This window comes from Amia ocellicauda, chromosome 18 (assembly GCF_036373705.1).
Source record: "Amia ocellicauda isolate fAmiCal2 chromosome 18, fAmiCal2.hap1, whole genome shotgun sequence".
In the NCBI taxonomy this organism is placed as follows: Eukaryota; Metazoa; Chordata; class Actinopteri; order Amiiformes; family Amiidae; genus Amia; species Amia ocellicauda.
The window spans coordinates 21,265,780-21,282,735 of NC_089867.1; the positions used below are offsets into that span (position 1 = coordinate 21,265,780).

The window sequence follows — 16,956 nt, forward strand, 5'->3', positions numbered from 1 at the left end:
GAATTGTAATGTAAGAAGGCTGTGCAGGGTGGCTTGTTCTAATTTATGGTTTCCTGGTGAGAAGCTTGTAGCCAGAAAGGCCTGAACACACCAATATAAAGCACATTTCATGCTGATTAGATGCAGCTCTGCTTATGATCACAAACATTTTACTTCCAAACTTATCTCAAGATCCATCACCAGAAATTGAAACCTAACAAATAGCCAGCAGTTCACTAACTCTCAAAATAACCACACGTGTTTGAAATGTCTACGATTTTGCATGTTATCATCTTTTGCTCTATTTCTGTCGAGGCCTTTGCTCCGCTTTAGCTAACAGTGGGTTTTTGTCCGAGGTCTAGCGCCAAACGCCCCATCCCTGTATTCCATCGCTCCCTTAGCGCTGCTCTTTTAAGAGCCGTCCACAAGATGGGAATTCCAGCTCGCTTGTTTTTCCTCCGCTGTGTTACACTCAGTGAAAACGGATAGGCACCCAGAAGGTATCCCTCTCTCCGCGATCATCGAGGGATCCCAGTAATGAAGTGGGAGTGTTCACGGGTCACGGCGATCGGCCTGTGATCTAGCCGCACTTTCTCCCGGTCGGGTTTCATCACAGTGCCGTCAGGGCCGCGGCTCTGGCTGCAGAGGGCTTTTACGAGCTCATAAAGACTCTTTTTTAGTTTATCTTTATTGTAGCCATTGTGAGAAGGCCTGAATAGTCGAATGCACCACTGTTACGGTTTTGGTGGAATGTTCCGCCTTATCTACAAATGGGACTTCCTCTTTCAAATCACTGGCTTGTGCCCTGTTCGTCTTCCTTGTCCGTGCTGGTTCTGTGTTGGGCAGCAAGATGTGCTTACAGTAAGACACACTAAATATAGTTTTGACTCTTTATCTGCCTCATAAGGGCGCATGTAACAGGCATTGTTAAAGTTGCGTATCAGTGGAAATTCACAAGTTCCTTTAAAATGTGTGTTTAAAATGGTCCAGTTCAGTTTAATGAGTTCTTGTTTTGCTCTCTTCAGTTTACAGGATTTAAAGGCATTGCCGGGTACATTGTATGATGAGCTGACTGCTTTACCTGCTGTTTTATCAATATCACCTGTAACTTATCTTCAGAGCATGAAAAGCTTTTGCATATCCGAGAGGAAATAACAAACTTAAACAAAATGAATTCCTTTGCACAGGATTAAATCTTTCACTCACTAAGTAGAAATCAATTTCATTGAGCCTAATGCATAAAACATTTTTAACACTGTTTTAAACATGTTTAAAACAAAAGAGAGAGCGAGAGAGTGTCTGCAAGCTCTCATTACTCTGGAAACTTTTGGCAGCAGTTTAGCACAGTTTAACACTTTCCCAAGAAGGACACTTGCACTCGCCTTGGTAAGTTTAAGTGTGTATTTCACATGTTTTTTTTAATTTTGCTTCCTGTTGCTTTCAAAGAGAACAATCAAATAATGAAAAAGAGAATGTTTTGAGCAACCTGTAGGGGTTAAAGATAACCTGTTTTATTTAGGTTGTTATTGACAAGTTGTACCTTGTGTTGGGATCTTACAACGAAAAGAAAGCTTGTTTTGTTTCACATTTTTCTAGAAAACTTAATTTCCCCAATTGTTTAGCAATTGAATGAGTTCAGAACTTGTAGGTTTGGAGGATCTTTCCTTTGAATGTTGTCTACAAAAAGACAACGTAAGGGTTCGCATGTTTGTATGATACTACAGCGATTAAAAACTCAAGCATCATGGGTAATAGGAAGATATCAAGATTGTTTCAAATCACAAAAGTGATCTCCAGCGATCGCAGAGGTTGACAACAAGTTGGGATCAAACGGGACAAGTTAACGACGCGGCAAAGTGTCAGACGTTGCAGTATACTTGGGTCTTCACACAGCATGTTTTCTTCAAGGGACATTCCTTCCCAGCAGTCAGATCAAACCGTCACTGCTGCTTCATGACTTTACAGGAAAATATGTAGTCTGCTGTTTCAAGGTGTTTTGGGGCTCCCCTGTATATATATTTAAATATATATATATAGGTTTACACTGCACCTGCTTTGGTCTAATGAGTCAATATATCTCCTCCCTAATTGCCTTAAATACATATCATAAAGTGCAGCAATAAACCCTACTTCCAAAGACTGCTAGTAAACCAGAAACACATAACACAACAGCCCATGCCTCAGTCACATTAACGACCAGCTATAAATCACACTTGATTGTTTCATTATTGAGGCGCAGTCTGAAAAATAAGTTTTTCTAAAGCAGCACAAGGAATTTTCCCACTAAATCTGTTCAGACTACAAACTGGTGGATGTTTGACCCACAGAAATCCTGTGACTTCAGGGAGCTGGCGGGGGATGGGGGCCGGGTGTGGGTGTCAGTTGCGCGATTGAAGGAAAGTGGTTCCCGTGCTGGTTTCAGTCAGTCTTGTACAACACGTCTTGTCTATGTGCAGTGAATGTGACCTGGATTTTTACCTTGAAACGTGAAATATGTACTTCTTAGGACAATCATGTACTTTGCAGTTGATGCACTACCTAGATGGATGGTAAATATTCACAATCTGGGTACAAAGATTATGCTCAGCCTATATAGGAGCACTGTCATTGTCTCATTGTAAAGCCCTTTGAGACACTTTAAGACAAAGAAAAGATTGCATCTGATTGTTTCACACATCGATTGGGTACACTGGACGAGACAAAGGAAAGACACAGGGCTGTACTGAACGAGGGCACAGACGTGGGACTGTCCCCGCAGATTCAAGGTTGGTTGCTGCTGTCAAGTTAAAGTTAAAGCGGGGCCTAAAGGGTTAAACGAAATGTATGGCCCCTCTACCTTCATCTCTCAGCCTCTGTCCCCAACAAGCTTGTATTTCCATTTAATCCCCCTCATAATAGGCTGCTATTCTGCAGATTGGATCTGTCTGCCTCACTAATGGGGGCCCAATGGTGTCAAACATTTCAGCAAATATGTGCCAGCCGTCTGCACAGCACTGAGGAGACTCCGACGGACAGGAGACTTTTCTGCAGATTTTGTTTTTTTCTTCCTGGGCATGTTGTGTTTTGGGCTTTTTGATGCCTTTTGTGTTGGAAAACAAATACATCTTTAGAGACTCGGTGTCCTTGGACTCGTATTATGTTGTTCTTCCCTCACTTTGCCTCCGTAAGTTTGTTTCTGTAACGGCTCGTATTTTTTTTTTTTATGTCATTATTCTTATCTTTTACGGCCAGGCCATTGTCTGGTGATTCACAAAATCAAAACTGCCATTTCCGTGTCTTTGTACCTGCTATCCTAATTTCACACAGAGCTCCATGAAAATGTAGGATGTTTATAGTTTTAAGGTTTACAATATAACAAAAACACAGACGGTCACTGACCTTTATTTTTGTGTCCGTAGCAGATTGTATATCAAATATCTGAATGAAATGCTAAACGAAAACACAAACAACTACAAAGCAACTTCTGTGCTGCACTGCCTGTATGTGGAGTTTTATGCGACTGTTCTTTAGACGTGGATTAAGCGAGGGTGTGTGTGTTGGATTGTTGGGTAAGTGCGTGTGGTTTTGAGCGCGTGTGTTTGTGTGGGCACACTTTCTCTCCCCTCTCTCTCGGGCCTGGGCACAAGTCAGTGACAATATGGACAGCAGAGTCCCTTTCACAAAAACAGCAGTGACGCATTTTCAGACGTCCGCGTCAAACACCACACAGTCCAGATGTGGGGTTTTATGAGATCCAGACCTGGCTGCTTTTTAATTATTCAGATCCTGTGATAGAAAAGGAGGAAAAGCTAAAATTATGAATGGCTATGGAGGAAAACAACCCACAATTTAACACACTGACACACACTCACATACGAAAAAACATCTAGGTGGGATATAGGCTTTTTCCTCAATAAACTTTTATTACTCCTCAAAGGTTTGGCATTCATATGTATTTTTTCAAAACAAGCCTAATCGTACAATAATGTCTGTAATAGCACACCTGTGTCATATTCTTTCGTTATAATCACTAAGAGAGAGGAAACAGGCAGTAAATCCCTGTGCTGGCATGCTTACAGGGCTGCTTATATATGTCGCTACATAAATACATTTAGTCACGATGGCCATCATGGAATATATTAATATTTGTATTCGGTTAGAAATACTTCATTACAGAAATTTCCACCATTTTAGACACTGTCCACCTTCCTACCCCAGTAAAACACCTCATAAACCTGCAGCATGTTGCCCTGAAGATGTCATAGTGTAGAGACTCTTTTTAGACCTTAATGCTTACTAGAAAGAATAAAATAATAGTTATAATAGATCATTAAAATGGGAAAAAAATAAGGGTAGATAATACATTTTTCTAAAAACATTTATTGTTATAGTAACTACCATTTGTAGTGTATATATTTAAATATAATTGGTTTGTATTTAAATAAACTAGTTTCAAACACAAATACAAAAGTGGAGAAAGCTCTAAATTTTTCACACTTGTGTTTTTCAGTTTTCACTGGCACTGTGGGTGTGCAAAGCATGTGTGTTTTGTATGTGTTATGTTTTTTACCCAGCATGATGTTACAGTAAGCACGAGCTGGTTTTGGCGTGATTGTGTTTTTACGCACGTGAGATAACAGTTGAAACGTCGCCCTCTGAACGAGTGAACAGGCAGAGTTACTGACGGCGCTGCCACAGTCAGAGCAAAAGCCAACAGCTTCCCAAAGTCGTGAAGAAATTGTCCCCATCTGGTAAACAGTTGAGTCTGAACCCACTGACTCGCTTTTTATTTACATTTGTTGTGTCATTTATTGTGCTGTCTGAATTTTACTACAATCCTCTCTGGACATTTATAAAGAGTTTCCTCTGCCATGTTTAAATCATGGGAAAACTGGAATATGTGGACTTCCAAACCCATCAGGAAGAGACGGTTAAACAATGTGTTGATTGCAAAGCTACTCCATGAAGCAGAAGGCCCAGATTCAACCGGTAGCCTTGGCTTTATTGATACTACTAGTGGGGTGCAAGAATTATTGGAGAGGCCGAGCTTCTCCTCTTTGGGCCTCATTCCCCACATCGTCCACACTCCAACAGAGACCGCTGAAGTTAATAAAATATGATTAATGGGGCTTTTTTTTTTTTTCTTTCTCTCCCAGTAATCTTTGTAACAGACAAAAGCTGTCAGGCGGAATTGCCTGGAAATAGGCATTATTGGAGAACCCCACCCCCCTTGTCTCTCTCTCCTGCGATAGGCAGGGGCTGGACTGTCTCAGCAGGCCCCCATCCATCAACCCGGAGGCCGGGAGTCAGTATCTGCTATGCATCATGCTCTTTATTGGACAGTCTTGAGCGCTCTGCCGGCCGGAAACAGAGCCCCAGACCAGGAGAGAGGTGGCGGAGAGAGAGACCCTGTGAGAGAAACGGGTGTCCTAATGAGGAGGAACTCGACTCCAGACGTGATTTTGGCACCGATCACTCATTGAACTCTACAGAGTCGCCCACTCTTATTATTCTTTCTCTGTGCAGTCTGTCCTTGGCCTGTCCACTGTCCATGTCAACTGTCCACACTTGCCGTGGGGAAATGATCTATTGGGATCTATTCCATGCCCTTCTGTGCCATCACTCTTTCACCCACAGGTCTCTGTTCGTTCTCACTCTAAGCTTTGCGCGTTTTGCGTGTTGGTTGCTCGGTTGTGTCTCCAGCGCGGGGAGGCAGCAGCGGCACGCGGGCACCTTGAAGGAGTTAAAGTGTGAGGGTTTGATGTGGAGCAATGACTGCTGCCGCTGTAATGAAGTGAGCAGGAAATCCTGTGTCAGAGGTATAGGTTACTTCTGCAGTAGATAAAGGATAATGAATGGCTGCATGTGTGCGACGGCGCTGTAACCAGGCAGCAGCTCGCAGTGGGCTTCTGAAAGGCACGGCGGAGTGGGCGCGAGTCGAGAGCCTGGGCGAATCGTTTAAGGGCGGTGTTTTTATTTTTTACCTTGACAACACAGTCTTTAATCCCACTTTGTGTTGTATAGGCGGCAGCCCAGGTTTGGGCCCTGCTCTGGTCCATCTGCCCCAGTAATGAGTTTCAGTAGCATGGTGTGGTGACAGGAACAAGGCGCTGGATGAGATTGCACATTACACCACGTCCCAACACCCCCCCTGCAAAAAAAACACACAGAAAAACTAATTACATGATGACCCATGCAGGCAAACACCCACTGACAAACTGACCCTCTCACAAGATCCTTTCTTGACTTAAGCTGCCCAACTGTTAAGGATTATAAACGTACCAAAAAGCTGCTTTGTTTAATTTATTTGTACACCGCTGTATGTGTAGCGTTTTTTAAATATAATAACTTTTTGACAGACCTTAGTTACTGTTTCATGGCCAGTGGCATCAAAAGGCGCCCTAATGCCTCTGGATAGAATAGCCTGTCTTGTGAAAGTATTTATATACTGTAAATTACAATGCAGCCCAGCATATAAAGACATAGTGCAGTTTTAAAGTACGAAATGTTTCTGTGTGCATCACGGTTTGGGCTCTGGGTTTGGGTCATTGGAGTGTGTCGGGGCTTTTTTTGATTTCCAAAGCATTTTGACAGCAGGCTGACATCTCCCCAGCTCTCTCCGCAGACAGCGCAGACAGGGAGTTCTCAAGCAGGGCTGCCCTCTAGCTGCGGCCAAGTGCTGCTCACTGCTCTTTGTCTCAGGCAGAACATGGACACGCACACTGAAGTACTTTAATGCACGGGTACTAACTGCCAAACGTGTCATACATGTCGTAACCTGTAATCTGCATTGAGAAACGGCATATTTGATTCATTGCACACATTTTTGGGGTCTGTTTTTGTTTTGTTGTTTACATATTTCCGGGTCTGAGGAGAGAACTCAAAAGCTGAATAGATTTGTGTTGGTTTTCTTTTCTTTTTATATTTTTCTCTCAGTGCTTCAGCTGCTGGTGTTTAGAATCAGATTAATGTGTTCCACTTTCGAAGTAGCCCTGTTTTACACAAGAAAGAAAGCCATAATTCAACTTCTGCCAAAGTGTTACTGAGTAAGTATCCACAAAGATACGCAGACTAAACCATCCAACTTGCTGCTCAGACAGGAGACTTGTGTTTGTTGTGGTGAGAGCGAATCCCACAGAAAAGCAGGAGTAAACAAACACGTTATCATCTGACGCTGCTCTTTAATGCAAACCCAGGAATCCGTTGACAGGCGTTTTTTTCTGCACTTCCCCAGGATACGAATACACAAACGAGATAGAGCCTGTTACATTAGCTGCTAGGCACCTATTGTATTCGGCTTCTCTCTATATAAGTGTTTGTGAACCCTTCCTGTTTTTGTTCGTGAGCCTCTTTACAAGGAAACGTTTTGACATCCTATATTTTTGAAGATGCCAAGTTCACGAACCTCACGCGGTTCAAAACAATACCCAGCCCCCGAGCACAAATATCTTCTAATGCATCTGAACAGAACTATTTCTCAGCAGGTAAAATGGCTGCTGTATTTACCTTTAAAACAGAGATATACTCACATTTCATCGCAGCAACATTCACCGCTGCTCGCTTCCTGTGCTCACCGAGGCGAGTTACACCTTAACAACTGGTGAAACTGAAAAACGCTGCCCCCACTTTCAAGGTGTAAGGTTACACTTATGGTTGTGTCTTTGTGCAACCTCCTGACCCCCTACCTCTCCCTAACCTCTGTGAAATCTGAAGTGAAGTTTCCGCATTGTGGTTTGATTTTTATAACCACTTCAGTCCTAGGTTTACAGGAACCAGTGAGGTGTTGCTGGGTGCACTGGCACCCACACAGCCTGCTGCACATGGAAACCACCAGGCACCTTTTTCAACCATGATTTAACCTGCAGATTAAACGCAAGATAAGAACATGACAAAGTGCTTTTGTTTTTACCTATAATGTAGAGCAGTATTTTAACCCACATGCCAGTGGCCCATTATAAACCCAGTACTTGACAGCATCAAGTCTCAGCACACAGAAAATGACTGTACTGAGTGCTGAGGGGGAATGGATGATAAACCTTCAAAACACAAAGACAGTAAGTGGTTTGGAACACGATAGCAATATGTTGAAGCATTTAGCGAATTAAGATCCCTGAAAGACTGATGTGGATTGAATCCTGCGCTCATTTCGGTACCGTCTCACTTTCACAGAAATGGCAGAAAGTGGTCTGTGAACTAGTTTAGTTCAGAAATGACTGTGCATAGCCCAGCTATCACTGTGGGAGGAAAAGTGTCTGTCTTCAGGGGAATAAAATATGTCTCATTCAGACCCGTTTTTTATCACGCTTCCTGACGTTCTACCTTTTTTTTTTTTCCATCTCCTGCCACTCCGGCTCGAGCGAGGGGAAAACGCTGTCTGGCGTGAAGCAAAACACATCGTGGAGTGAAAGTGTGCGCGATTGAATCAGCTTCTGTAGGTAAAGGTTGTAACCTCCTGTCCACGGATACAAGTATATTATTCAAGGCTTTGAAGGGGATGGCCTCCTGGCTAGACGTGTTGTGTGACCTGCTTCTAATCAAGCAACGGCCCAGGGAAAATCCGTACGGGCTAATAATTGCACATTAAGGTAAACACAAGATGGCCCCACCTCATGCGTGCTCTTACCCCAGTGGAAGTGAATAGAAAAGGCTAAGCAGTGTTCTCTGCAGTGAGCGCCGCGAGGGAAGGTCACAGCTTCCCTGACAGATCTCACGGAGCCGCCTCAGGCAGCAGAGTGGGCCTGCCAGAGGGCCCGTGTTGTGCGTGGAAGCAGGGGTCTCTGTTTACGCCGCCACAGCCTTGACAGTTGCCAGTGCCGGCCGCCTCAGACAAGGCCCGCTGTCTGAACGGCATGCCCACTCGCCCGCGATATCACTCTCGCCGCCTACGTGCAAGAACCGTTGTTCACACCCCCCCGCGTGACCCATTTTCAAAGCAAAACACAGCCAAACGAAAAAGTATAATTGGGAGAGAATCAACAATTAAATCTGAACATTTTCTCCTCTATGCATGAATTAAGATGAAGTGTATGCTGTTTTTAAAGATTGTCATTTTTTATTTCACTTTTCTTGTACTAAGTCATATTTTCCATTTATCTATCACAGAACAGCTTAGAAGAATGAATAACTGCAATGTCTGTCTTTATAGCAAAGGTAGTTACTCATTTTGGCCAAGCCCTTTTATACCTCTGTCATGTCTTCACCTGTAGACTGCTAATGAAGCCTAACCAAATTAATCTTTATAAATTACTTTTAAATGCAGACACACCCTTAGTCTAAATAGCTGCTTGCCTCTTGTGAGTGTTCTGTACACTTTGTCGTGGGCTGGCAACACAACTAATATACAAGCCCAGCATCCTCCAGTTCTGTTCAGCTGGTTATTTTAATAACCTCTCTCAATTCTCAATTTCAGAAATGCCAGAACACATCTGTGAGTTTTTTTTAACCCTAAAACAGCACTAGTTTGTTTTCGTCAGAGAGAGAGAGAGGGAACGAGAGTGGCAGGGGTTGTGCTCGCATAGCTTGCGTTGCTCTCCGAATGGCAGAGTTTTTATGATTGCTCACAGGTGCAACTGGTTTTCCACAAAGGTGTTTCTCTGACGTAAGAAGAGTAAAAAGCAAATAAATAAACAAAACAGCAGGGTTTTTTTCTGTTGCACTTAATTTAAGCTGCTATAAATCACTGCTACGCCTGGAAATAGAGTGTTAGCAGACCCAGCACAGCCTGCAGCTAATTAGGCTGGAAACAGGCCTTCAGCGAACTCTGAAGGTGCGGCTGTGTGATTGAGGCGAGTCAGAAGTCATCACCTTTCAGCGCAAACTAAACTGTTTCTCATCTGCTAACAGGTCTGCGCTCAGTACCTGTATGTTCTGTGTGAATGGGCAGTGAACAAGCACAGCCGTTCGCTGTTGTATCTCTTCCCTTGCTTCCTGAAAGAAGGTGAATTTATTCCACGTCTAGTTTATTTCTTTTTCCAGCTGTTTTCATATTAGAAATTGAAGCTCAGGTTGTACACTTGCAAGCTTCGTGACAGAGAAACATTGAATTTAATTTGTTTATCATTTATTGTAAGCTAATCAATTGTCTTCCTATTGACACATCGAGAATAAGAAAGTTGGTGTGTGTGTAGTTGGGTGTTTTTCAGTTTACAGTTGAAGACCAAAGTCAAATATTTGGCTCTTAAAGACGTGGATTATTTTAACAGCAATTTGTGAAAGTTTATAAAAACAAACAACGGAAACGTGAGCCGAAACTTCAGAGGGCTGCCACAGTGTTAAGTTATTTTTCTGCAGTTGGGGTTAGTTAAATCTGGTGAGGTGCTACATGATTTTGTTACTGTGCATTATACAAAATAGAAAAAACATTAAAAAAAACACATTTCACTGACCTTTTTGTGCTTGCTATGTGTCATCTCACCTCATCTACAGTTTACCCACAACTCCTAAACAGAGCTGTTGGGTACGCAGCATTAAAGCTAGTGTGGCTGAGCCATTACACGCAGCCCCCGCGCGTATAGAGGGGCGACACATGACAGGGTGTGGGTGCAACGATGACAAAAGTGAGAAAAATTAGCAAGTTTGCAAAGAAAGAAAGAATCTGCTTCTGATTTTGGTTACCATTTATATATACATAACGAATAAATTATGGAAAATGTAAGTAGGATTTCTTCATAATACGAATGGTTACTTGTGGAATTTGAATTTTACGAACAGAAAATGTGAATATAGACCCAATTAAAATGTGTGTTTGGATGTCTTAGATTTTCCTCGGTGATCTATCTGTATTTTATTCTGTTCCAAAATGGAATTTCTAAATATTTTAATATTCCAGCACCGTTTTTTGTTTCTACTTCATGCATATAATAAACCTAGAGATGATGCAATCTGATCATGTTTATTTATTAATTAATGTATTTGTTTATAATAATTTCTTGCATATAGTTATTACTGACCGGGAATATCCGTCAGTGCTGTATGGACAGATTAACAACGAAATCCTTTAGTTCTCAGAGACCTGAGCTTCATCAATGCCAGTGCTTGAATGGTGCCGTATTCTTGCTGGAAACCTTTCTGTTCGAGTGCTGTTGGCTACAGCTTACTCTTGTAAACCTCCTCATTCACCTTGGATGAAGGCGTTTGCCAAATAAATAAATCATACCCATAACAAAAATCATAATGAAAATGTTCTCTTACTGTAGGGTGTTCCCTTCTTTCCCCTAAGTCCTCTGTGGGATTCCTGGAAACTTGAGTTTTTCTGCTCCCTAGACCCCTTATAGACATCAGGGTCTGTGCCGAGGGGTGGCTCCGACTCACAGTGACACTGGCGGCAGGTTTTCCTCCTCAAGGCTTCTTTCTCTTTAGCATGAACACAAATTACCATTATGGTCAGTGAAAAAATAGCATAACAGCATAGCAAGACAAGGGTGAGTGGATTCTTCAACACCTGCAAATTACTTTCAAGATAAATGCTTACTGTACTTGTTTTGCTTTTGTAATTCTGTGGGTTTGACTGTATTATCAACAGAGATGTGTGAATAGGTCCTTGGTTTCAGCTGCAGATAAATAAATATAAATAAACCACAAAAGTAAAGCAGCACTGGCCATGAATATCTCAAGAACAGTGTTGTAGTCAGAAGCGTTTGAAGTATTTACACTTATTATGCTAAAGGGAATGCTAATATTGAAGAGATGTACAAGTATCAAGAAGCCAAGCAGATGCATACAATAAGTTGAGTAATGCACATTGCCATTGCAACACAGTGTGATGATATTGCTGATCTGACTGCAGTAGATACAAGTTTTGTCTGGTGTTCAGAATAATTGATAAATCTAGAAATAAGGCATGGACACTTTTTAATATTTTGTGGATTGTGTTTTTTAATGTAATGACAGTGTCTTAGTGAACTAATTGTTTAATTGGATAAAGCATGTTCTTGATACAGTTGTAGTCAAAATTAACACCTTAATTTGAAGCAATGTTATTTGGCCATTTGTTTAGTTCAATAAATAAATTATACTCATCAATCAGTTATGTTATGTTATGTTTTCAGAGTTTGAAACACTGATTCAACCTAAAGAAAACTGTGATTGTTCTAGTTGATTGAATCACCTTAGGACAGGGGTTTTATACTGTTTACTTGCAGTTCCTTTGAAATATATTCCTCTTCCTCCGTGGGATGATAAAAGAAAAACACTTTGTAAATCTACAGTTATTCAGTCTACTGTGAGTTTTAAGTCCTTTTTTTTATTACCTCTGATTGTAAAAAAAAAAAAAACATTATAGCTTTCCAATCCTGACACGTAATAATGGGGAAGAAAGACCCAGAGTTTTAGATATTGCCGACTCCCTGTCATTACATTTAATTAGAAAAATCTGTGCCCATGAATCTCCATTGTCCTGCCTTCTGAGGATCTCCACTTGATATCAGCCACTGCAGTATGAGAAATTAGGTCCATAGAGCCGAGACTGGACATTTTCAACTTTAATTACCGTTGGAGTAACTCCTTCCATGCATCGCATTTGAACTCTGTGCCACAGCTAAGAGAAGAGTTTGGAAAAGACTCATATTCTTTGCTTGAAATGGAGTATTAAATAGTAACCTAGTAATAGTAAAATAGATATCATAGACAGAGGCATTTGTAAGGAACTGGCATATTTGTAAATATATACTCTTATTATTATTAGCAAGAATCTTATTGTCATTTTTATGTAATAGCAAAGATGCATACGTTTTTTTTTTCTGACATGGAATTTAATACAATTAGAGTTTTGTTTTTAAAAATATAGTCCAATTTTTAGTCCCAATTTTAGAGCAAAAATAACATGTAAACAGAAACAACACTTACTGTAACTTCTGTGTGTGTGTGTGTGTGTGTGTGTGTATATATAATGTATTAATAAAATTATGTGTACCCAAACCCTACATATCTCACAACATAATATAGATTCATTATATTGCAGAATGTGTGGAAATCCAAATATAGAAATTAAAGATGACGTCTCGAGTCATTCCTGCTGTAAAATGGGCATTTAACAGCACATGGTGCATCTAATAAGCAGGCCGCCCAGCTCTTTGTTGTGCGCTCCTCGGCCACAGAGCGACTCCCGTCCAGGGGGAAGAAGTTTTAATCATCCTCCTCTTCATCTGTCAGCACTCTGTAATCAAAGTCCCCTTTCCTCCAACCTGTTGTTCATTTAGTGTGACAAAGAGCGATAAAATATGTGCCGGGGAAAAAAAGAAAGAGGCAGAGAGACTTTGTGAATGAAAAGTGAATGGAGTTGCATGTCGGACCTTCTTCCAGCTTCCTAGCTGCTCCTGAGGAGTGACAACGCTGAGATCTCTTGTAATCTAACAAAGTTACCCCTGTTACCCCTCTGTGCCGACACGCTCTTATGTGGGCAGAGGTCCCAGCATTGCCTTCATCAGCTCTTACACATTACCCACAATGCACATCTGACATGCACTGTTTCGCCAAAAGAAAACGTTAGTAAAAACAAATAAAAAGACAGTAACAATATATTTGTACAGCCTTGTTAGGAGATGCTTATTCTAGCTACATCTTTTACTGCAACCTCTCCAAACCACCAACAAATGGGAAGCAAAACAATTCTGGACAAAGTCTTGTGTGTCACTTAGCCTGTTAGACTGCCTCTCATGTGTTCGTTTTTGTGTGTCTCCCGGCAGATTGTGGACGATCTGGGCAATGTGAAGTTCTGCGTGGATGCCACCTTGGGCGGCAGCGGGAGTTGGCTCAAATATGTCCGGGTCGCGCCTTCCTACGAGGAACAGAACCTGACAGTTTGCCACCTCAGCGAGGACCAGGTGAGGAGCAGTCTTTCATTTCATGATTCTGATGCAGAGCTAGGCGTGGAGTGTTTGAATATCTAACAAGACGAGTGGAAGGTAGAAGGGGGGACCACACATCGACGCTGAGAAGGTGTCTCCTCCCAACAGAGCAGGGCTCAGCTGTGTGTGTTCGAGTCACAGTCTGTGTACAGTGCTCTCCTCTAAAGGGCTACTTAATCAAACAGTTCACACACCCCATTGGTGCAAAGCAGAATGGTCCTATTGTACCTCTGCTAGCTGCTGCCTACTGTACTCTGCAGAGGAAGTGATTCATAAAAGAAACAAATTAAAGAATGGCCTTCACTTATCTTGTAGTTATTTGACTCCTTTGTGGAAGTCCTGTTTGCTGACTATTAAATAAAAGCACTTTTGGGAAGCTAGACTCAATCATCGATTAGTACCCTGAGATACAGGGATAGACATGAAGAGATTGCCCTCACGGGAGAGTCCCAAGAATGTGTATTGTTTCGGTTATCACTCGGAGAGAACGTCGTTTGTTATTCATAAGTAATTCCGCATTTATTGTGTTCTAGACGCCTGTATGTGACTATTACACTCTTACACTCTGAAGAGTCTGTAGAACAGCTCTGTCCGCCCAGAGTTTGTAATGATTATTCAGTTTGGTTTTGTACTGACATATTTTGAAAAGTTGTCTTCCTATCGAGGGCCTACAAAATATTAAAACCAAAGCAAGTAAGAAGACACTGGCCCAGTTAAGAGCTCCATTATCTAGCCAGTGGAGTGCTTGACTCGAACTGTGGCTCTCTGTGTCTTTGTGTAGATGATTTCAAAGGGATGGCCCACCACGCTCTTTGTGCTCGTCTGTCCATTGTATCTCGGATTGTTTCTGCTGGTTGTAAGTCTGGATTTCTGAAGTAAGCCCTTAATACATTAGCCAAACACGCACAGAAAGGGAAAAACATGGGCTGGTGAAATCTCAAAGATCAACAGACTGCGATCAACTTCACATCTCAATAAGTCATTCTTTTTAAGGGTTTCTGCTGCAGAGTCACACAAGATTACAGCAAGGTCTGAAATCAGGATAAAGCAAACTTTCAGCTGGTAAAAAATATCTTCACTGAATATATGATGTCCCAAAGTGCTTGTAAATTCACTTTTATTAAACGTATTTATTTACTGAAGTAGAAAAGCCCTTTATGTGTAGTGCACAACCTTTAATGGCTACTTGTTATTTTTTTGTTTGTACAGAAGCCTGAAAGCCAAACCTTATTTTTTATTTAAAATCTGAACACAATACATTAAATACATAATTTATTGAATTTTGTACTTTGCCATCTGCAATAGTGTACGTTGCTTATGCATGAGTTTGTGGGAGAGTGTAGTTTGGGAGCAGGGGAGACGTGCAACTTTAAAATTCAACAGCCAGTCACCCTCTGCATTAGATTTGTATTGTGGAACTGATCGATACATTATTTTACTTTTATTGAAAAGTTAAATTTGTCGTGTATGATTTGACTTTAACTTAACCTAAAGCACCCGAGATTTTACGTAAGATATAATTGAACAATTACAGTTTACAGTTTGAAAACAGCAGAAGTATTAAAAAGAAAAGATAAAGCAAAGTTTCTTAAAATTATAATTGTGGCATATTCAATTACTTGCATGAAAACAATGCAATGAAATGTGGCGATTCGATTTCCCCACACAATATCAGAACGACTACTGTGGCAAAAAAGTATCTGAAACGAGAGTGTGGGAAATATTGCTGTTGGACTGGTTTCACTCACAACAGCGCTGTGGAGATGTGCAGCTCTTATAAACAGTCTGAACAGTCCTGAGGATGAAACCGCAAGGCCTTAAACAACACAGATAGGCCGGCGCTCTCTCACTCGCTCTGCTCCATAGACCCTCCATTCACAAACCCCATTGACCTCTGAACCCCACAGCCTTAATTTCTCAAGATGCACTTAAGCAGTTTGTCATAACAAGAGAAGTGCCGAGCACGTCCTGCAGGAACCCGGGATGAAACATGGACAGTGCCTCCATTCGCCTGCGCTCTTCCTTTGCCAGAGCTGCCCGTGTTTGTGCGTAGCGTGTCAGAATCAGTTCGCATGTGAATGTCCGTAATTCGTTTTTTATTTATATTAATTCGCAAACACGTGAAACACTGCACTCTTTAAACGAGTGAAACAGCTTGTGGCTTATAGATAAAATTAACAGTGAAGTGTCTAACTAACTTACCACTTTTGTTGTGAACTTGAGCACAACGCAGCAGGCAGCATGTGTGAAGGCATGGGGGGGGCAGGGTACTTCTTTCTTGTGTGTTGGAGAGATGGAGAGTTTTAATTTGCTAAAAGAAATGAGCGTCTTACACCAGAACCCAAAGGCACCAAGATTCTCAGAAGGCTTGATTTTACCTGCACAATTGGAGTTTATAGAAGAAAGAATACAGGCCATTAAAAATAATAATAATTATATAGTGATACACTTATACAGGGAGCTTAATCTTTGCTGTCCAGAGATGTCCGACTCCCAGCGCTCTGGTCCTCAGTGTGTCAGTGTGCTGTGCCACCAGTGGACAGCTGAGATCTCGTTTGATCTTCCCTCCTTTTGAACACACATTCGGGGATAAATAGGAGCTGTGTGTGGAAACGCGATCCCTGGGCCCTCGATGTTGTGTGTGAAGGACAGTGGGGGATTATGTTGTGTTTTGGCAGTGATGGATGATGCATCTGCCTCGGACACTTGAAAGCACTTAACTCGGAGGAGGTTGTGTTTTCTCTTTGAATTCACTCAAAACTTTGAGATGGACGGCAAGGACGAGATTCCCCCCAAAAATCTTGAGCCGCCTATTAAAACGCTCTTCTGTTATCGTGACGGGAATGATTGATAGAAGTTGTGAGTGGTAGATTAATTGTCCTAACCTAATGAATGTCCTCTCTGAATAAGGCATAAACTGAAATCTAAAAGATGGAGCTTTTTGCTTATGTTTCATTCCTCCCCCCTTAATGTCAGTGTGATAATGCTGAGCTATAAAGCTTTCTACCTTGAGACACTCTGTGAAAGAGCTGACTGAGCTCAAATAAAAAGGCACCAAGCTTTGTTTTTTTCACTGAAACACCTATAATACACCAATATCCAGAGTATTAAGCCTCCTCAGTTTTAGCATTTTCCTTTTGTATTTTTAGTTTTA

The 16,956-nt window shown here is 41.6% G+C and overlaps 1 protein-coding gene and 1 long non-coding RNA gene across 9 annotated transcripts in view; one reads left to right on the forward strand and one right to left on the reverse strand.

Moving 5' to 3' along the window:
• Positions 1–16,956, forward strand: part of prdm16 (PR domain containing 16) — a 190,527-nt gene that overhangs the window by 150,053 nt on the left and 23,518 nt on the right. For all 7 annotated transcript variants that reach the window (XM_066690763.1, XM_066690765.1, XM_066690766.1 and 4 more), the window contains exon 4: positions 13,641–13,778. In XM_066690763.1, coding sequence (XP_066546860.1) covers positions 13,641–13,778 — 138 coding nt within the window. The remainder of the gene's footprint in view (positions 1–13,640; positions 13,779–16,956) is intronic.
• On the reverse strand, positions 1,367–11,443 carry LOC136713632 (uncharacterized). Of its 2 annotated transcripts, none has more exons than XR_010804965.1 (3): positions 11,149–11,443; positions 5,943–6,109; positions 1,367–3,744 (listed from the first exon to the last, which is right to left on the reverse strand). It is a non-coding gene; the product is annotated as an uncharacterized LOC136713632 (long non-coding RNA). The 2 variants fall into 2 exon arrangements; XR_010804964.1 differs by lacking the exon at positions 11,149–11,443 and adding an exon at positions 7,488–7,653.